The sequence below is a fragment of the Oncorhynchus mykiss genome, chromosome 4 (assembly GCF_013265735.2).
Source record: "Oncorhynchus mykiss isolate Arlee chromosome 4, USDA_OmykA_1.1, whole genome shotgun sequence".
NCBI classification, from domain to species: Eukaryota; Metazoa; Chordata; class Actinopteri; order Salmoniformes; family Salmonidae; genus Oncorhynchus; species Oncorhynchus mykiss.
In genome coordinates, this window is record NC_048568.1 from 43755555 (window position 1) to 43778038 (window position 22484).

Sequence of the window (22484 nt, forward strand, 5' to 3'; positions counted from 1 at the left end):
TGTAGAAGCACGGTGGCTAGGAAAAACTCCCTAGAAAGGCCAAAACCTAGGAAGAAACCTAGAGAGGAACCAGGCTATGTGGGGTGGCCAGTCCTCTTCTGGCTGTGCCGGGTGGAGATTATAACAGAACATGGCCAAGATGTTCAAATGTTCATAAATGACCAGCATGGTCGAATAATAATAAGGCAGAACAGTTGAAACTGGAGCAGCAGCACGGTCAGGTGGTCTGGGGACAGCAAGGAGTCATCACGTCAGGTAGTCCTGGGGCATGGTCCTAGGGCTCAGGTCAGTTGAAACTGGAGCAGCAGCATGGCCAGGTGGACTGGGGACAGCAAGGAGTCATCATGTCAGGTAGTCCTGGGGCATGGTCCTAGGGCTCAGGTCCTCCGAGAGAGAGAAAGAAGGAGAGAAGGAGAGAATTAGAGAACGCACACTTAGATTCACACAGGACACCGAATAGGACAGGAGAAGTACTCCAGATATAACAAACTGACCCTAGCCCCCCGACACATAAACTACTGCAGCATAAATACTGGAGGCTGAGACAGGAGGGGTCAGGAGACACTGTGGCCCCATCCGAGGACACCCCCGGACAGGGCCAAACAGGAAGGATATAACCCCACCCACTTTGCCAAAGCACAGCCCCCACACCACTAGAGGGATATCTTCAACCACCAACTTACCATCCTGAGACAAGGCTGAGTATAGCCCACCCAGACAGGATGACCGGCGCCAACCCAGACAGGATGACCACATCAGTGAATCAACCCACTCAGGTGACGCACCCCCTCCAGGGACGGCATGAGAGAGCCCCATTAAGCCAGTGACTCAGCCCCGTAATAGGGTTAGAGGCAGAGAATCCCAGTGGAAAGAGGGGAACCGGCCAGGCAGAGACAGCAAGGGCGGTTCGTTGCTCCAGAGCCTTTCCGTTCACCTTCCCACTCCTGGGCCAGACTACACTCAATCATATGACCCACTGAAGAGATGAGTCTTCAGTAAAGACTTAAAGGTTGAGACCGAGTTTGCGTCTCTGACATGGGTAGGCAGACCGTTCCATAAAAATTGAGCTCTATAGGAGAAAGCCCTGCCTCCAGCCGTTTGCTTAGAAATTCTAGGGACAATTAGGAGGCCTGCGTCTTGTGATCGTAGCGTACGTGTAGGTATGTACGGCAGGACTAAATCAGAGAGATAGGTAGGAGCAAGCCCATGTAATGCTTTGTAGGTTAGCAGTAAAACCTTGAAATCAGCCCTTGCTTTGACAGGAAGCCAGTGTAGAGAGGCTAGCACTGAAGTAATATGATCAAATCTTTTGGTTCTAGTCAGGATTCTAGCAGCCGTATTTAGCACTAACTGAAGTTTATTTAGTGCTTTATCCGGGTAGCCGGAAAGTAGAGCATTGCAGTAGTCTAACCTAGAAGTGACAAAAGCATGGATACATTTTTCTGCATCATTTTTGGACAGAAAGTTTCTGATTTTTGCAATGTTACGTAGATGGAAAAAAGCGGTCCTTGAAATGGTCTTGATATGTTCTTCAAAAGAGAGATCAGGGTCCAGAGTAACGCCGAGGTCCTTCACAGTTTTATTTGAGACAACTGTACAACCATTAAGATTAATTGTCAGATTCAACAGAAGATCTCTTTGTTTCTTGGGACCTAGAACAAGCATCTCTGTTTTGTCCGAGTTTAAAAGTAGAAAGTTTGCAGCCATCCACTTCCTTATGTCTGAAACACATGCTTCTAGCGAGGGCAATTTTGGGGCTTCACCATGTTTAATTGAAATGTAAACGGAACCTTGAGGAACACCGAAATTTACAGTTGATTTGTCAGAGGATAAACCATTAACAGAGACAAACTGATATCTTTCCGACAGATAAGATCTAAACCAGGCCAGAACTTGTCTGTGTAGATCAATTAGGGTTTCCAATCTCTCCAAAAGAATGTGGTGATCGATGGTATCAAAAGCAGCACTAAGGTCTAGGAGCACGAGGACAGATGCAGAGCCTCGGTCTGACGCCATTAAAAGGTAATCTACCACCTTCACAAGTGCCGTCTCAGTGCTATGATGGGGTCTAAAACCAGACTGAAGCATTTCGTATACATTGTTTGTCTTCAGGAAGGCAGTGAGTTGTTGCGCAACAGCCTTTTCTAACATTTTTGAGATGAATGGAAGATTCGATATAGGCCGATAGTTTTTTATATTTTCTGTGTCAAGGTTTGGCTTTTTCAAGAGAGGCTTTATTACTGCCACTTTTAGTGAGTTTGGTACACATCCGGTGGATAGAGAGCCGTTTATTATGTTCAACATAGGAGGGCCAAGCACAGGAAGCAGCTCTTTCAGTAGTTTAGTTGGAATAGGGTCCAGTATGCAGCTTTACGGTTTAGAGGCCATGATTATTTTCATAATTGTGTCAAGAGATATAGTACTAAAACACTTGAGAGAGTGAGTATAGAGCCTGCTGTAGAGCCTGTTATAGAGCCTGCTATAGGGCCTGCTATAGGGCCTGCTATAGGGCCTGCTATAGGGCCTGCTATAGGGCCTGCTATAGGGCCTGCATTAGAGCCTGCTATAGAGCCTGCTGTAGAGCCTGTTATAGAGCCTGCTATAGGGCCTGCTATAGGGCCTGCTATAGGGCCTGCTATAGGGCCTGCATTAGAGCCTGCTATAGGGCCTGCTATAGGGCCTGCATTAGAGCCTGCTATAGGGCCTGCTATAGGGCCTGCTATAGGGCCTGCTATAGGGCCTGCTATAGGGCCTGCTATAGGGCCTGCTATAGGTCCTGCATTAGAGCCTGCTATAGGGTCTGCTATAGGGCCTGCTATAGGGCCTGCTATAGGTCCTGCATTAGAGCCTGCTATAGGGCCTGCTATAGGGCCTGCTATAGGGCCTGCTATAGGGCCTGCTATAGGGCCTGCTATAGGGCCTGCTATAGGTCCTGCATTAGAGCCTGCTATAGGGCCTGCTATAGGGCCTGCTATAGGGCCTGCTATAGGTCCTGCATTAGAGCCTGCTATAGGGCCTGCTATAGGGCCTGCTATAGGGCCTGCATTAGAGCCTGCTATAGGACCTGCTATAGGGCCTGCATTAGAGCCTGTTATAGAGCCTGCTATAGGGCCTGCATTAGAGCCTGTTATAGAGCCTGCTATAGGGCCTGCATTAGAGCCTGTTATAGAGCCTGCTATAGAGCCTGCTGTAGAGCCTGTTATAGAGCCTGTTGCAGAGCCTGCATTAGAGCCTGTTATAGAGCCTGTTATAGAGCCTGTTATAGGGCCTGCTATAGGGCCTGCTATAGAGCCTGTTATAGATAGAGCCTGCTATAGAGCCTGCTGTAGAGCCTGTTATAGAGCCTGTTGTAGAGCCTGTTGCAGAGCTTGCATTAGAGCCTGTTATAGAGCCTGTTAAAGAGCCTGTTATAGAGCCTGTTATAGGGCCTGCTATAGAGCCTACATTAGAGCCTGCTATAGAGCCTGTTATAAAGCCTGTTATAGAGCCTGTTATAGAGCCTGTTATAGAGCCTGTTGTAGAGCCTGTTGCAGAGCCTGTTATAGAGCCTGTTATAGGGCCTGTTATAGGGCCTGCTATAGAGCCTACATTAGAGCCTGCTATAGAGCCTGTTATAGAGCCTGTTATAGAGCCTGTTATAGAGCCTGTTATAGAGCCTGTTGTAGAGCCTGTTGCAGAGCCTGTTATAGAGCCTGTTATAGGGCCTGTTATAGGGCCTGCTATAGAGCCTACATTAGAGCCTGCTATAGAGCCTGTTATAGAGCCTGTTATAGAGCCTGTTATAGAGCCTGTTGTAGAGCCTGTTGCAGAGCCTGTTATAGGGCCTGCTGTAGAGACTGTTATAGAGCCTGCTATAGAGCCTGCTGTCATAACTGTATGTGTCACATTCCCTTCGAGATGTTTCTAATACATTGGTCTGTGTGTGTGTGTGTGTGTGTGTGTGTGTGTGTGTGTGTGTGTGTGTGTGTGTGTGTGTGTGTGCGTGTGCGTGCGTGCGTGTGTGTGTGTTTGTACTTGCTGTGTGCTCCTGTGTGTGTGTGTGTGTGTTCCAGTGGTGTATGTGGTGCTGAGTGAGATCTTCCCTACAGGGGTCAGAGGTAAAGCCGTGTCTGTCGTGTCGGCTGTCAACTGGGCCACCAACCTCCTCATGTCCATGACCTTCCTCTCTGCCACAGGTACAGTACAGCTGAGGTACAGTACAGCTGAGGTACAGTACAGCTGAGGTGCAGTACAGCTGAGGTACAGTACAGCTGAGGTACAGTACAGCTGAGGTGCAGTACAGCTGAGGTACAGTACAGCTGAGGTACAGTACAGCTGAGGTGCAGTACAGCTGAGGTGCAGTACAGCTGAGGTACAGTACAGCTAAGGTGCAGTACAGCTGAGGTGCAGTACAGCTGAGGTACAGTACAGCTGAGGTACAGTACAGCTGAGGTGCAGTACAGCTGAGGTGCAGTACAGCTGAGGTGCAGTACAGCTGAGGTACAGAACAGCTGAGGTACAGTACAGCTGAGGTGCAGTACAGCTGAGGTGCAGTACAGCTGAGGTGCAGTACAGCTGAGGTACAGTACAGCTGAGGTACAGTACAGCTGAGGTGCAGTACAGCTGAGGTGCAGTACAACTGAGGTACAGTACAGCTGAGGTGCAGTACAGCTGAGGTGCAGTACAGCTGAGGTGCAGTACAGCTGAGGTACAGAACAGCTGAGGTACAGTACACAGTACAGCTGAGGTGCAGTACAGCTGAGGTACAGTACAGCTGAGGTGCAGTACAGCTGAGGTGCAGTACAGCTGAGGTACAGTACAGCTGAGGTACAGTACAGCTGAGGTGCAGTACAGCTGAGGTGCAGTACAGCTGAGGTGCAGTACAGCTGAGGTACAGAACAGCTGAGGTGCAGTACAGCTGAGGTACAGAACAGCTGAGGTGCAGTACAGCTGAGGTACAGTACAGCTGAGGTACAGTACAGCTGAGGTGCAGTACAGCTGAGGTACAGTACAGCTGAGGTACAGTACAGCTGAGGTACAGTACAGCTGAGGTACAGTACAGCTGAGGTGCAGTACAGCTGAGGTGCAGTACAGCTGAGGTGCAGTACAGCTGAGGTACAGTACAGCTGAGGTACAGTACAGCTGAGGTGCAGTACAGCTGAGGTGCAGTACAGCTGAGGTGCAGTACAGCTGAGGTACAGTACAGCTGAGGTACAGTACAGCTGAGGTACAGTACAGCTGAGGTGCAGTACAGCTGAGGTACAGTACAGCTGAGGTACAGTACAGCTGAGGTACAGTACAGCTGAGGTGTGGTCGAACACAATCAGTCGTATGGAATCACTGAGTAATTCGCCGTCTTACTAAAATACTCCAAGCTTCATAACGATAAGGTTAACGAGTGGACACTCCTAAAACGGGATTCAATCAATGAACGCTGATTCTGGTTAACATCACGGACCGCCAAGCAGCCTTGTAGTTGTCTAGTCTGTGTTTTATAAAATGGGAAATAAGCATACAACACAATTTATAACAAGGAATTAGCAACTCGTTCTCATTGTGAGAAATAAGGTAGGCCGCTTGATTTCAACATGTGAAAAAAGTGGACAGGCCAGCGTGCTGTTCAAACAGTGGGAGACAGACAGAAGGGCGTCTTCATGTTCTATCTTGTTAGATCCAAGTTAGGAAAACTTGAAACATGAAGATTAGCTGGCTACTCTCTAGCATGTGGGCTTGGTTAATAACAGGGTTAGGGTTAATAGCAGGGTTCTGGTTAATAGCAGGGTTCTGGTTAATAACAGGGTTAGGGTTAATAGCAGGGTTCTGGTTAATAGCAGGGTTCTGGTTAAGAGCAGGGTTCTGGTTAATAACAGGGTTCTGGTTAATAACAGGGTTCTGGTTAATAGCAGGGTTCTGGTTAATAACAGGGTTCTGGTTAATAACAGGGTTCTGGTTAATAACAGGGTTCTGGTTAATAGCAGGGTTCTGGTTAATAACAGGGTTCTGGTTAATAGCAGGGTTCTGGTTAATAACAGGGTTCTGGTTAATAGCAGGGTTCTGGTTAATAACAGGGTTCTGGTTAATAGCAGGGTTCTGGTTAATAACAGGGTTCTGGTTAATAGCAGGGTTCTGGTTAATAGCAAGGTTCTGGTTAATAGCAGGGTTCTGGTTAATAGCAAGGTTCTGGTTAATAGCAGGGTTCTGGTTAATAGCAGGGTTCTGGTTAATAGCATGGTTCTGGTTAATAGCAGGGTTCTGGTTAATAGCAAGGTTCTGGTTAATAGCAGGGTTCTGGTTAATAGCAGGGTTCTGGTTAATAACAGGGTTCTGGTTAATAGCATGGTTCTGGTTAATAGCAGGGTTCTGGTTAATAGCAGGGTTCTGGTTAATAGCAGGGTTCTGGTTAATAGCATGGTTCTGGTTAATAACAGGGTTCTGGTTAATAGCAGGGTTCTGGTTAATAGCAGGGTTCTGGTTAATAACAGGGTTCTGGTTAATAGCAGGGTTCTGGTTAATAGCAGGGTTCTGGTTAATAACAGGGTTCTGGTTAATAGCAGGGTTCTGGTTAATAACAGGGTTCTGGTTAATAGCAGGGTTCTGGTTAATAGCAGGGTTCTGGTTAATAGCAGGTTTCTGGTTAATAGCAGGGTTCTGGTTAATAGCAGGGTTCTGGTTAATAACAGGGTTCTGGTTAATAGCAGGGTTCTGGTTAATAGCAGGGTTCTGGTTAATAGCAGGGTTCTGGTTAATAGCAGGTTTCTGGTTAATAGCAGGGTTCTGGTTAATAGCAGGGTTCTGGTTAATAACAGGGTTCTGGTTAATAGCAGGGTTCTGGTTAATAACAGGGTTCTGGTTAATAGCAGGGTTCTGGTTAATAGCAAGGTTCTGGTTAATAGCAGGGTTCTGGTTAATAGCAAGGTTCTGGTTAATAGCAGGGTTCTGGTTAATAGCAGGGTTCTGGTTAATAGCATGGTTCTGGTTAATAGCAGGGTTCTGGTTAATAGCAAGGTTCTGGTTAATAGCAGGGTTCTGGTTAATAGCAGGGTTCTGGTTAATAACAGGGTTCTGGTTAATAGCATGGTTCTGGTTAATAGCAGGGTTCTGGTTAATAGCAGGGTTCTGGTTAATAGCAGGGTTCTGGTTAATAGCAGGGTTCTGGTTAATAGCATGGTTCTGGTTAATAACAGGGTTCTGGTTAATAGCAGGGTTCTGGTTAATAGCAGGGTTCTGGTTAATAACAGGGTTCTGGTTAATAGCAGGGTTCTGGTTAATAGCAGGGTTCTGGTTAATAACAGGGTTCTGGTTAATAGCAGGGTTCTGGTTAATAACAGGGTTCTGGTTAATAGCAGGGTTCTGGTTAATAGCAGGGTTCTGGTTAATAGCAGGTTTCTGGTTAATAGCAGGGTTCTGGTTAATAGCAGGGTTCTGGTTAATAACAGGGTTCTGGTTAATAGCAGGGTTCTGGTTAATAGCAGGGTTCTGGTTAATAGCAGGGTTCTGGTTAATAGCAGGTTTCTGGTTAATAGCAGGGTTCTGGTTAATAGCAGGGTTCTGGTTAATAACAGGGTTCTGGTTAATAGCAGGGTTCTGGTTAATAGCAGGGTTCTGGTTAATAACAGGGTTCTGGTTAACAGTGAAGAGGCGACTCAGGGACGATGGCCTTCTAGGCAGAGTTGCAAAGAAAGAGCCATCTCTCAGACTAGCCAATAAAAAGAAAAGATTAAGAACACAGACACTGGACAGAGTCGCCTCTTCACTGTTGACGTTGAGACTGGACAGAGGAACTCTGCCTAGAAGGCCAGCATCCCGGAGTCACCTCTTCACTGTTGACGTTGAGACTGGTGTTTTGTGGGTACTATTTAATGAAGCTGCCAGTTGAGGACTTGTGAGGCGTCTGTTTCTCAAACTAGACACCCTAATGTACTTGTCCTCTTGCTCAGTTGTGCACCAGAGCCTCCCACTCCTCTTTCTATTCTGGTTAGAGCCAGTTTGTGCTGTTCTGTGAAGGGAGTAGTACACAGCGTTGTACGAGAATAGACTGACGAGTTTCAGAAGAAAGTTATTTGTTTCTGGCCATGTTGAGCCTGTAATCGAACCCACAAATGCTGATGCTCCAGGTACTCAACTAGTCTAAAGAAGGCCAGTTGTATTCCTTCTTTAATCAGGACAACAGTTTTCATCTGTGCTAACATAATTGCAAAGGGGTTTTCTAATGATCAATTAGCCTTTTAAAATGATAAACTTGTATTAGCTATAACACAATGTGCCATTGGAACACAGAAGTGATGGTTGCTGATAATGGGCCTCTATACACCTATGTAGATATTCCATTAAAAATCTGCCGTTTCCAGCTACAGTAGTCATTTACAACATCAACAATGTCTACACTGTATTTCTGATCGATTTGATGTTATTTTAATGGACAAAAAATGTGCTTTTCTTTAGAAAATAAGGACATTTCTCTTAGTGACCCCAAACTTTTGAACAGTATTGTGTGTATATATGTATAAATAAATACAGTATATTACACACTAGGGCTGCCTCCCATTGATATTACACACTAGGGCTGCCTCCCATTGATATTACACACTAGGGCTGCCTCCCATTGATATTACACACTAGGGCTGCCTCCCATTGATATTACACACTAGGGCTGCCTCCCATTGATATTACACACTAGGGCTGCCTCCCATTGATATTACACACTAGGGCTGCCTCCCATTGATATTACACACTAGGGCTGCCTCCCATTGATATTACACACTAGGGCTGCCTCCCATTGATATTACACACTAGGGCTGCCTCCCATTGATATTACACACTAGGGCTGCCTCCCATTGATATTACACACTAGGGCTGCCTCCCATTGATATTACACACTAGGGCTGCCTCCCATTGATATTACACACTAGGGCTGCCTCCCATTGATATTACACACTAGGGCTGCCTCCCATTGATATTACACACTAGGGCTGCCTCCCATTGATATTACACACTAGGGCTGCCTCCCATTGATATTACACACTAGGGCTGCCTCCCATTGATATTACACACTAGGGCTGCCTCCCATTGATATTACACACTAGGGCTGCCTCCCATTGATATTACACACTAGGGCTGCCTCCCATTGATATTACACACTAGGGCTGCCTCCCATTGATATTACACACTAGGGCTGCCTCCCATTGATATTACACACTAGGGCTGCCTCCCATTGATATTACACACTAGGGCTGCCTCCCATTGATATTACACACTAGGGCTGCCTCCCATTGATATTACACACTAGGGCTGCCTCCCATTGATATTACACACTAGGGCTGCCTCCCATTGATATTACACACTAGGGCTGCCTCCCATTGATATTACACACTAGGGCTGCCTCCCAGGGCTCTATATCGGATGGTATTTTGAACCGGGGCTTAGTTTTCATCTTGTCATGTCTAACTAGACTAGTTCAGCAGGTTAATCAAACCAACTAGGCAGAGCGGCAGTCAGCTAGAGTCTTCACTCTGGTTTTTCTAGACCAGGGCAGCCCAACCCTCTTCCTGGAGATCTACTGTCTTGTGGGTTTTCAGTCCAACCCTCTTCCTGGAGATCTACTGTCCTGTGGGTTTTCAGTCCAACCCTCTTCCTGGAGATCTACTGTCCTGTGGGTTTTCAGTCCAACCCTCTTCCTGGAGATCTACTGTCCAGTGGGTTTTCAGTCCAATCCTAAATTAGCATATCTGATTCAGCTAGTTATGGTCTTGTTGAGCAGGTGTGTTAAATTAGGGTTGGACTGAAAACCTACAGGACGGTAGATCTCCAGGAAGAGGGTTGGACTGAAAACCCACAGGACGGTAGATCTCCAGGAAGAGGATTGGACTGAAAACCCACAGGACAGTAGATCTCCAGGAAGAGGGTTGGACTGAAAACCTACAGGACAGTAGATCTCCAGGAAGAGGATTGGACTGAAAACCTACAGGACGGTAGATCTCCAGGAAGAGGATTGGACTGAAAACCCACAGGACAGTAGATCTCCAGGAAGAGGGTTGGACTGAAAACCTACAGGACGGTAGATCTACAGGAAGAGGGTTGGACAGCCCTGTTTCAGACTAATATCAGGCTTTAATCAACTTTTGTTGAGTTTTATTGATAAGTTGATGAATATAGATGATGTTTTTTTTATATTATTGAATTGACCCTAACTGTTACGCTGACACTTATACTGAAAAAATAAAATAACAGTTCATATGAGGACATCTTGACAATTTACATAAACGCATTAAGCCCTAATCTACGGATTTCACTTGAACGTGGCTCAGTATATAAATATATGTGTTTGTTGGTCACAGATACCTTTTTTTTTTTTTTTAAAGGTAGGAGTTGTGGATCAGAAAACCAGTCAGTATGTGGTGTGGCCACCATTTACCTCAAGCAGCACAACACATCTCCTTCGCACAGAGTTGATCAGTCTGTTGATCCTCAAATCAAATCTTACCGGTCACATACACTTATTTGGATTGTGTTCTCAGCTCCAACAGTGTAGTCGTATCTAACAATTCACCACAATACACACACATCTAAAAGTAAAAGAACGTAATTAAGAAATATAGAAATATTAAGACGAGCAAATGTCGGAGTCCAGAGTATATATATAATATATATGTGATGGGATGAATACACATTATGACAGTATGTGCATAGTATATATAGTATATCTGTAGAATACGTAGGATATAATAGTATACAGTGCCTTCAGAAAGTATTCAGACCCCTTGACTTTTTCCACATTTTGTTACGTTACAGCCTTATTCTAAAAATGTATGAATTAAAACATTTCCCTCGTCAATCTACGAACAATACCCCATAATGACATCACAATACCCCATAATGACATCACACTACCCCATAATGACATCACAATACCCCATAATGACATCACAATACCCCATAATGACATCCCAATACCCCATAATGACATCACAATACCCCATAATGACATCACAATACCCCATAATGACATCACAATACCCCATAATGACATCACAATACCCCATAATGACATCACAATACCCCATAATGACATCACAATACCCCATAATGATAAAGCGAAGAAAAAAAACAGTTTTTCAAATGTATTAAAAATAAAAGACAGAAATACTTATTTACATTAGTATTTAGTATCCCTTTACTATGAGACTCGAAATTGAGCTCAGGTGCATCTTGTTTCCATTGATCATCCTTGAGATGTTTCTACAACTTGATTGGAGTCCACTTGTGGTAAATTCAATTGATTGGACATGATTTTTGGAAAGGCACACACCTGTCTATATGAGGTCCTACAGTTGACAGGTGCATGTCAGAGCAAAAACCAAGCCATGAGGTCGAAGGAATTGTCCGTAGAGCTCCGAGACAGGATTGTGTCGAGGCACAGATCTGGGGAAGGATACCAACACATGAACTCAGACTGGGGTAAAGGTTCACCTTCCAACAGGACAACAACCCTAAGCACACAGCCAAGACAGTGCAGGAGTGGCTTTGGGACAAGTCTCTGAATGTCCTTGAGTGGCCCAGCCAGAGCCTGGACTTGAACCCAATCGAACATCTCTGGAGAGACCTGAAAATAGCTGTGCAGCGACGCTCCCCATCAAACCTGACAGAGCTTGAGCGGATCTGCAGAGAAGAATGGGAGAAGCTCCCCAAATACAGGTGTGCCAAGCTTGTAGCGTCATACCCAAGAAGACACGAGGCTGTAATCGCTGCCAAAGGTGCTTCGGCAAAGTACTGAGTAAAGGGTATTGTGTGTAGATTGATGAGGAGAAAAAATCTATTCAATCAATTTTACAATAAGGCTGTAACCTAACAAAATGTAGAAAAAGTCAAGGCACTGTATAGGTGTGACATTTATTATGGTCCCCCTGCTGAGTAGATGTGGAGGCGTGTAATGTTTGTTACTTCCTTCCTGTAGAGAGGATGACGAGGTGTGACATTTATTATGGTCCCCCTGCTGAGTAGATGTGGAGGCGTGTAATGTTTGTTACTTCCTTCCTGTAGAGAGGATGACGAGGTGTGACATTTATTATGGTCCCCCTGCTGAGTAGATGTGGAGGCGTGTAATGTTTGTTACTTCCTTCCTGTAGAGAGGATGACGAGGTGTGACATTTATTATGGTTCCCCTGCTGAGTAGATGTGGAGGCGTGTAATGTTTGTTACTTCCTTCCTGTAGAGAGGATGACAAGGTGTGACATTTATTATGGTCCCCCTGCTGAGTAGATGTGGTGTTTAACATTTATTATCCCCCTGCAGAGAGGATTGGTGTTCCCAACGTGATGTTCCTGTACGCCACCATTAGCTTCATCCTGCTGGTCTTCGTCATCCTCTTCATCCCAGAGACTCAGGGACGCACACTGGAACAGATCTCTAAAGAACTGGCCAAGAAGTAAACCCCCACACACACCAGGGCCCATAGGGATTAGGAAAACAGTCAAAGATCTTTAGTCACCACCCAGAACATCTACCTAGTTCCTAGACGTACATCCCTGTTAGTTCAATAGTTCTAGTGTAAGATGTGGTTTGACTTGGTCAATATTGGTCAAGACAACCTCTGCTAGCTCTATACTCATATATCTCTCTCCTTCTTCTCCTCTTCTCTTTCTCTCTACCTCTCTCTTGCTCTCTGTCTCTTAATGCATCTCTCTCTCTCTCTCTCTCTCTCTCTCTCTCTCTCTCTCTCTCTACCTCTCTACCTTTCTTGCACTCTCTCTCTCTACCTCTCTCTTGCTCTCTGTCTCTTAATACATCTCTCTCTCTCTACCTCTCTCTTGCTTTCTGTCTCTATCTCTCTCTCTACCTCTCTCTCTTGCTTTCTGTCTCTACCTCTCTCTCCTCACCTAGAAAGCAGCTGAAGGTGAGGTTCTGGCGTCGAGTGCAACCCCAGGAGACTCTGTTCACCATTCACAGGACCCCTGAACTCTCAACTCTGAACCCTCACCCTCTCACCTAGCTGTCCACAGCAGAGGGACGAAGATCTGGGAGGAGAGAGGAAATGCGAGAAATGGAGAGGAGGGAGGCCAAGAAAGGAGGAGGAGAGAGGAACTGGAGAGGAGGGAGGCCGAGAAAGGAGGAGGAGAGAGGTAGAAGAGGGAGGCCGAGAAAGGAGGAGGAGAGAGGTAGAAGAGGAGGAGGAGAGAGGTAGAAGAGGGATGATAGAAGGAGAACAACCATATGACTATGAGATCAGTTTATTCTCCCTCCCTCGCTCCCTCCCTCGCTCCCTCCTTCCTTCCCTCCCTCCCTCCCTCGCTCCCTTCCTCCTTCCCTCCCCCCTATAGAGAGAGCAACCCTGAGGCTCAGATGGAACTCTGACCTCTGAGATCTGTCTGTCCTCTGGATTGCTCACCTGTTTGTAACACTTTCTACTGTTTTCAAACAGAATACACAGGATTTTATCTTGGGGGGGGGGGGGGGGGGGGGGGGGGGGGGAGCAATTTTCTGTATGACCCCGAATTTATTCAAACAGGGACTGTTTCAAGTTAGGGATGTGTTAAACAATAGACGTGTTAATGAATTTACCGTGGGGGAAAAACACCTCCATTCATCCCAGTTTGATATTGGGACACATGGTCTCGAGCTGGGTCAAAATGTGTCCAATTATATACCATGTATTTGACCCACTACCACTTTCACACACCTTTACAAGAAAGAAGCTAACAAAATGTATCAGGGCTCACATAAGGGCTTTTGTCTCTGTGTAAATGGGGTTTAAGGTGCTGTTTCCACTGGTATTCAGACCCCTTGACTTTTTCCACATTTTGTTTGGTTACAGCCTTATTCTGAAATTGATTAAATTGTTTTTTTTCCCTCTTTCATCAATCTATGCACAATACGCCATAATGACATCACAATACCCCATAATGACATCACAATACCCCATAATGACATCACAATACCCCATAATGACATCACAATACCCAATAATGACAAAGCAAAAAAAAAAATGTAATAAAAAATAAATTATATTAAATTTACATACACTACCAGTCAAAAGTATGGACACTACTCATTCAAGGGTTTTTCTTTATTTGTACTATTTTCTACATTGTAGAATAATAGTGAAGACATCAACACTATGAAATAACACATATGGAATCATGTAGTAACCAAAAAAAGTGTTAAACAAATCAAAACAATATTTTATATTTGAGATTCTTGAAAGTAGCCACCCTTTGCCTTGATGACAGCTTTGCACAGTCTTAAATGAGTAGGTGACTAGTACTGTAAGTATTCAGACACTTCACTCAGTACTTTGTTGAAGCACCTTTGGCAGTGAAAACAGCCTCGAGTCTTCTTGGGTGTGATGCTACAAGCTCGGCACACCTGTATTTGGGGAGTTTCTCCCATTCTTCTCTGCAAAACCTCTTAAGCTCTGTCAGGTTGGATGGGGAGTGTTGCTGCACAGCTATTTTCAGGTCTCTCCAGAGATGTTCGATCAGGTTTCAGTCCGGCCTCTGGCTGGGCCAACTCAAAGACACTCAGAGACTTGTTCCGCAGCCACTCCTGTGTTGTCTTTGATGCTTAGGGTCGTTGTCCTGTTGGAAGGTGAACCTTCACCCCACTCTGAGGTCCTGAGAGCTCTGGAGCAGGTTTTCATCAAGGATCTCTCTGTGCTTTGCTCCGTTCATCTTTGTCTCGATCTGGCTGGTGTGTTTACGGACATATTCAATCTCTCCCTATCCCAGTCTGCTGTCCCCACATGCTTCAAGATGGCCACCATTGTTCCTGGACCCAAAGATAACTGAATTTAATGACTATTTTCCCATAACACTCACCTCCACCTTACCTGACACCCTAGACCCATTTCAATTTGCATACCGCCCCAATAGATCCACAGCCTTCACACTGCACACTGCCCTATCCCATCTGGACAAGAGGGATACCTATGTAAGAATAATGTTCATTGACTACAGCTCAGCATTCAACACCATAGTGCCCTCCTAACTCATCATTAAGCTCGAGGCCTTGGGTATGAACCCCGCCCTGTGCAACTGGGTCCTGGACTTCCTGACGGCCGCCCCCAGATGGTGAAAGTAGGAAACAACACCTCCTCTTTGCTGATCCTCAACACAGGGGCCCTACTCCTGTACTCCTTGTTCCCCCATGACTGCGTGGCCATGCAGGCTCCAACTCAATCAACAAGTTTGCAGACGACACAACAGTAGTGGGCTTGATCACCAACAACGATGAGACGGCCTACAGAGGAGGAGATGATTGTGGACTTCAGGAAACAGCAGAGGAAGCACCCCCCTATCCACATCGACGGGACGCAGTGGAGAAGGTGGAAAGATTCAAGTTCCTCGGCGTACACATCACTGACCATCTGAAATGGTTCACCCACACAGACAGCGTCGTAAAGAAGACACAACAGCGCCTCTTCAACCTCAGGAGGCTGAAGAAATTTGGCTTGGCCCCTAAAACCCTCACAAACTTTTACAGATGCACAATCGAGAGCATCCTGTCGGGCTGTATCACCGCCTGGTACGGCAACTACACCGCCCTCAACCGTAAGGCTCTCCAGAGGGTAGTGAGGTCTGCACAACGCATCACCGGGGGCAAACTACCTGCCCTCCAGGACACCTACACCACCCGATGTTACAGGAAGGCCAAAAAGATCTTGAAGGACAACAACCACCCGAGCCACTGCCTGTTCACCCCGCTATCATCCAGAAGGTGAGGTCAGTACAGGTGCATCAAAGCTGGGACCGAGAGACTGAAAAACAGCTTCTATCTCAAGGCCATCAGACTGTTAAACAGCCATCACTAGTACAGAGAGGCTGCTGCCTACATAGAGACTCATATCACTGGCCTCTTTAATAAATGGATTACAAGTCACTTTAAATAATGCCACTTTAATAATGTTTACATATCTTACATTACTCATCTCATATGTACAGTAAATACACTGTATTTTTTACCATCTATTGCACCATGCCTATGCTGCTCAATCATCGCTCATCCATATATTTATATGTACATATTCTCATTCACACCTTTATATTTGTGTGTATGAGGTAGTTGTTGTGGAATTGTTAGATTACCTGTTAGATATTACTGCACTGTCGGAATGAGAAACACAAGCATTTCGCTACACTCGCATTAACATCTGCTAACCACGTGTATGTTGCCAATAAAATTGGATTTGATTTGAGTACCTGAAAAACATCCCCACAGCATGATGCTCCCACCACTATGCTTCACCGTAGGGATGGTGTCAGGTTTCCTCCATTCAGGCCAAAGAGTTCAATCTTCTTTTCATCAGACCAGAGCATTTTGCTTCTCATAGTCTAAGAGTCCTTTAGGTGCCTTTTGCCAAACTCTAAGCGGGCTGTCATGTGCCTTTTACTGAGGAGGGGCTTCCGTCTGGCCACTCCACCATAAAGGCCTGATTGATGGAGTGCTGCAGAGATGGTTGTCCTCCTGGAAGGTTCTCCCATCTCCACAGAGGAACTCTAGAGCTCTGTCAGAGTGACCATTGGGTTTTTGGTCACCTCCCTGGCCAAGGCCCTTCTCCCCGATTGCTCAGTTTGGTCGGGCAGCCAGCTCTAGGAAGAGTCTTAGTGGTTCCAAACTTCTTCCATTTAATAATGATGGAGGCCACTGTGTTCTTGGGGACCTTCAATGCTGCAGACATGTGTTGGTACCCTTCCCCAGATCTGTGCCTCGACACAATCCTGTCTCAGAGCTCTACGGACAATTCCTTCTACCTCATGGCTTGTTTTTTTTCTCAGATATGCACTTTCAACTGTGGGACCTTGATGTCATTATGGGGTATTGTGATGTCATTATGGGATATTGTCATGTCATTATGGGGTATTGTCATGTCATTATGGGGTATTGTGATGTCATTATGGGGTATTGTCATGTCATTATGGGGTATTGTGATGTCATTATGGGGTATTGTCATGTCATTATGGGGTATTGTCATGTCATTATGGGGTATTGTGATGTCATTATGGGGTATTGTCATGTCATTATGGGGTATTGTGATGTCATTATGGGGTATTGTCATGTCATTATGGGGTATTGTCATGTCATTATGGGGTATTGTCATGTCATTATGGGGTATTGTCATGTCATTATGGGGTATTGTCATGTCATTATGGGGTATCATGTGTAGATTGCTGAGGATTTTTTAAAATATTTTTTTACCCATTTTAGAATAAGGCTGTAATGTAACAGAATGTGTAAAAAGTCAAGGGGTCAGAATACATTCTGATAAGATAGTACAGTGGTAGTGAGGGGAGGACAGGTTCACATAAATGACTGGAATGGAATCAATGGAATGGAATCATGTGTTTAATAGTGTCCCATTCATTCTCGTTAGTTTGCTATGAGCTCATTCTCCGATTTAAAGTGCAACCAGCCACCACTGATGTGGCTGTGTCTGGTACTGTCTGACCTGTCTGTACACAGTTATCGGTTCTGGGCATGGTTTACAGCTGTGTTTCTTAATTTCCTCACAAGAAAAACCAGAGTCAGTTAGTTAACTAACGGTCTAGCCCTTAGCCAGTTGAATCAGGTGTGTATACATTGATAGCAGATGTTGCAAAACGTTTTGAAACTGAATCCGACTAGTGAATACACTCCAGGTGTGTTTGTGCTTAGCTACAATAAGAGTTGGTACTGTTGGATGAAAACCAGAAACACTGTCTTTAAAGGTCCAGTGCAGTCAAAAACGTGATTTTCCTGTGTTTTATATTTACTGAAAAAAATATATATAATGCGCAACATGCAACAATTTTTACAATTTTACTGAGTTACAGTTCATTCTCTTTAAAGAAATCAATCAATAGAAATCAATAAATTAATACATGTAATATCTAATATCCTAATCTATGGAATTCACGTGACTGGGCTCAGGCATGGTTACACGTGGTCTGCGGTTGTGAAGCCGGTTGGAGGTACTGCAAAATTCTCTAAAATTACATTGGAGGCGGCTTATGGTAGAGAAATGAACATTCAATTTTCTGTCAACAGCTCTGATGGACATTCCTGCAGTCAGCATGCCAATTGCAACACTACCTCAAAACTTGAGACATCTGTGGCATTGTGTTGTGTGACAAAACTGCACATTTTAGAGTGGCCTTTTATTTTCCCCCAGCACAAGGTGCACCTGTGTAATGATCATGCTGTTTAATCAGCTTCTTGATATGCCACACCTGTCAGGAGGGATGGATTATCTTGGCAAAGGAGAAAAGTTCACTAACAGGGATGGAAACAAATTTGTGCACAACATTTGAGATAAATAAGCATTTTTTTGTGCGTATGAAAAATGTCTGGTATCTTATTATTTCAGCTCATGAAACATGGGACTAACACTTTACATGGTGAGTTTATGTTTTTTTGTTCAGTATAGTACAGCCCACAGCCATATGGCATTGGAATAGTACTAGCTGTTAAGTAATAGCTGTTTGAAAAGCCTGCCTGAAATGTGACTTTATAGTGGGTTGGAGGTTTGGACGACATAGTGACACATTAGTGTCACATTAGTACATTAGTTAATAGACCAATTAAAAATAATGTTCAAAATTAACCTCTCTACCAATAACAGTTATTTTTTCAGTTTTTTCATTTCTAAAAAAATCCTGTTTATTTTTCTTTTTTTTGTTGTTGCCCATTTTAAATGAAAACAATCACAATACCTAATTGTGACCCAGAAATTATTTGAAATAGAAAATGGCTCCATTGAAACTTTTGAAAGGACAATAACAACGGGTGTGTTCGACCTTTCACCTCTGACCAGAACATCAGCTGTCATTTCCTGTTCTATCGGAGTTGTGAAACACTGCAGTGAGCAGACAAACAGGTATGACCAGCCCGTCTGTAGCCTCCTGTTCTCCTGTCTAATGGACATTTTTTTGGTGCATCCCAAATGGCACCCTATTCCCTATGTAGAGCACTACTTTTGAACAGTGCTCTATAGGTAGTGCACTGCAATAGGGAATAGTGTGCTGTTTGGAACACCTCCTAGGAGACCAAAAGGTGGCTGGGGGTTTCTGCTGTACGTCGGGATGGGGAGATGTTTTTTGTATCTTAGTTGCCAAACTGTTGAAAGATAGACACGTCTAATATGTATTTTTTTATTTTTTTGTAGTAATAAAACAATCCAAAGTAGATAATTAAGGAGAATAATGTTGTGTCTGTGATGTCAAGAGAGGATCGTCGTGTTTTGGTCGGACCCTTAAATTCAGACAAAAAGGTGTGATGGGTCCGCACTCCAAACGATGTCGCATAAAGTTTATTTTTTAGATGTTATTTATATTTTCACTGCATCGGGGACAGTGTACACTGCATCGGGGACAGAGTACACTGCATCGGGGACAGTGTACACTGCATCGGGGACAGTGTACACTGCATCGGGGACAGTGTACACTGCATCGGGGACAGTGTACACAGACAGGTCTGTTTGTGATATCTCACACACGAGGGATTCCCAACTGGTGAAACATGTTAGCACGTAAAGGTAGATGGCGCCGTACTGTATGGCTTTGACCCAACGTTGCTATTTTGTGGTTCTTTCTTTTTTCTTTAATTGAACTTTTATTTAACTCGGCAAGTCAGTTACGAACAAATTCTTATTTACAACGACGGCCTACCAATGATGCGATCACCATCGCACTGCACATCTGTTCAATGACTACAGCTCAGCATTCAACACCATAGTACCCTCCAAGCTCATCATTCAGCTGAACCCCGCACTGTGCAACTGGGTCCTGGACTTTCTGACAGTACGCCCCCAGGTGGTGAAAGGTAGGAAACAACACCTCCACTATGCTGATCCTCAACACTGGGGCCCCACAAGGGTGCGTCTTCAGCCCCCTCCTGTACTCCCTGTTCACCCATGACTGCGTGGCCACGCACGCCTCCAACTCAATCATCAAGTTGCAGACGACACAACAGTAGTGGGCTTGATTACCAACAACAACGAGACAGCCTACAGAGGAGGTGAGGGTGTGTGGTGTCAGGAAAATAACCTCTCACTCAATGTCAACAAAACGAGCTGATCGTGGACTTCAGGGAATACCTAAAACTCTGTTAAACTTTTACAGGTGCACAATCGAGAGCATCCTGTCAGGCTGTATCACCGCCTGGTACGGCAACTGCTCCGCCCACAACCGTAAGGCTCTCCAGAGGGTAGTGTTCCTGGAGGGAGACCCTCCTGTAAGGTTTTAACTCAAACCCTGTTCATGGAGAGATACCCTCCTCTAGGTTTTAACTCCAACCCTGTTCCTGGAGAGAGATCCTCCTGTAGCTTTTAACTCCAACCCTGTTCCTGGAGAGAAACTCTCCTGTAGCTTTTAACTCCAACCCTGTTCCTAGAGAGATACCATCCTGTAGGTTTTAACTCCAACCCTGTTCCTGGAGAGATACCCTCCTGTAGGTTTTAACTCCAACCCTGTTCCTGGAGAGAAACCATCCTCTCACTATTCCCTATATAACCTAGTTACTATCACTATTCCCTGTATAACCTAGTTACTCTCACTATTCCCTATATAACCTAAATACTCTCACTATTCCCTATATAACCTAAATACTCCCACTATTCCCTATATAACCGGAATACTCTCACTATTCCCTATATAACCTAAATACTCTCACTATTCCCTATATAACCTAGTTACTCCCACTATTCCCTATATAACCATGTAACTATATAAGTGCCTGGCAGGTGTCCACATAGTTTTGATCATGTAGTGTAGGTAGGAGTTGTATGTTATAGGTTAGAGTTGTATTGGTAATCTGTCAGTCTGTTAGAGGTAGGAGTTGTATTAGTAATCTGTCAGTCTGTTAGAGGTAGGAGTTGTATTGGTAATCTGTCACTATGTTAGAGGTAGGAGTTGTATTGGTAATCTGTCACTATGTTAGAGGTAGGAGTTGTTGGTAGAACATTGTGTAAAAGGATTGTGAGTTTGATTCCTGTTGGGGCCTCCAATAGGCAAAATATATGAACGCCTGACTGTAAGCCTCTGCTAAAATGGCATTATAACCTGTGGTAGTGGAGATGGTAGTGTACACTAGTGTGCTATGTTGGAATGGCATTATAACCTGTGGTAGTGTACACTAGTGTGCTATGTTGGAATGGCATTATAACCTGTGGTAGTGTACACTAGTGTGCTCTGTTGGAATGGCATTATAACCTGTGGTAGTGTACACTAGTGTGCTCTGTTGGAATGGCATTATAACCTGTGGTAGTGTACACTAGTGTGCTCTGTTGGAATGGCATTATAACCTGTGGTAGTGTACACTAGTGTGCTCTGTTGGAATGGCATTATAACCTGTGGTAGTGTACACTAGTGTGCTCTGTTGGAATGGCATTATAACCTGTGGTAGTGTACACTAGTGTGCTCTGTTGGAATGGCATTATAACCTGTGGTAGTGTACACTAGTGTGCTCTGTTGGAATGGCATTATAACCTGTGGTAGTGTACACTAGTGTGCTATGTTGGAATGGCATTATAACCTGTGGTAGTGTACACTAGTGTGCTCTGTTGGAATGGCATTATAGCCTGTGGTAGTGTACACTAGTGTGCTATGTTGGAATGGCATTATAACCTGTGGTAGTGTACACTAGTGTGCTATGTTGGAATGGCATTATTGCCATGAGCACACACTCACACACACACCAATGTCAGCACTCCTGATTTATTTTTTGTAGATGTATTTTAATAGACATTTACATTTAAGATGAATTAGTTCCATACATTATTTAAACATTTAGTTTCCCGTACCATATACATTAATACCAGTACACAAACAGACTCCAGATAAACAAACAAACTTAAAATACATCGCACTCAATATTAAAATGGAATGTTGAGTTCAGACAACGTTGAATCATCACTAGATCATCAAGAGGAGACTGGAAGACTAAGGGGAGGAGGGGGGGAGTAGCGATTAGGGGGTAGGGGAGAGGACGGATCTAAGGGGAGGAGGGGGGGAGTAGCGATTAGGGGGTAGGGGAGAGGACGGATCTAAGGGGAGGAGGGGGGGAGTAGCGATTAGGGGGTAGGGGAGAGGACGGATCTAAGGGGAGGAGGGGGGGTGTAGCGATTAGGGAGTAGGGAGTAGGGGAGAGGACAGATCTAAGGGGAGGAGGGGGGGAGTAGCGATTAGGGAGTAGGGGAGAGGACGGATCTAAGGGGAGGAGGGTGGGGAGTAGCGATTAGGGAGTAGGGGAGAGGACAGATCTAAGGGGAGGAGGGGGGGAGTAGCGATTAGGGAGTAGGGGAAAGGACGGATCTAAGGGGAGGAGGGGGGGTGTAGCGATTAGGGAGTAGGGGAGAGGACGGATCTAAGGGGAGGAGGGGGGGTGTAGCGATTAGGGGGTAGGGGAGAGGACAGATCTAAGGGGAGGAGGGGGGGTGTAGCGATTAGGGGGTAGGGAGTAGGGGAGAGGACGGATCTAAGGGGAGGAGGGGGGGCGTAGCGATTAGGGGGTAGGGAGTAGGGGAGAGGACAGATCTAAGG

The 22484-nt window shown here is 45.0% G+C and overlaps 1 protein-coding gene across 2 annotated transcripts in view; it reads left to right on the forward strand.

Moving 5' to 3' along the window:
- slc2a12 (solute carrier family 2 member 12) overlaps nucleotides 1-13429 on the forward strand; it is a 28721-nt gene extending 15292 nt beyond the window's left edge. Inside the window, exons 4-6 of one of the 2 annotated variants that reach the window (XM_036976410.1) lie at nucleotides 4053-4175; nucleotides 12268-12400; nucleotides 12856-13429. In XM_036976410.1, the coding sequence (XP_036832305.1) occupies nucleotides 4053-4175; nucleotides 12268-12400; nucleotides 12856-12964 (365 nt within the window). In that variant the 3' untranslated portion in view covers nucleotides 12965-13429. The remainder of the gene's footprint in view (nucleotides 1-4052; nucleotides 4176-12267; nucleotides 12401-12855) is intronic. The other variant, XM_036976411.1, reaches the window with a different exon arrangement.
- Nucleotides 13430-22484: the final 9055 nt, after the last annotated feature.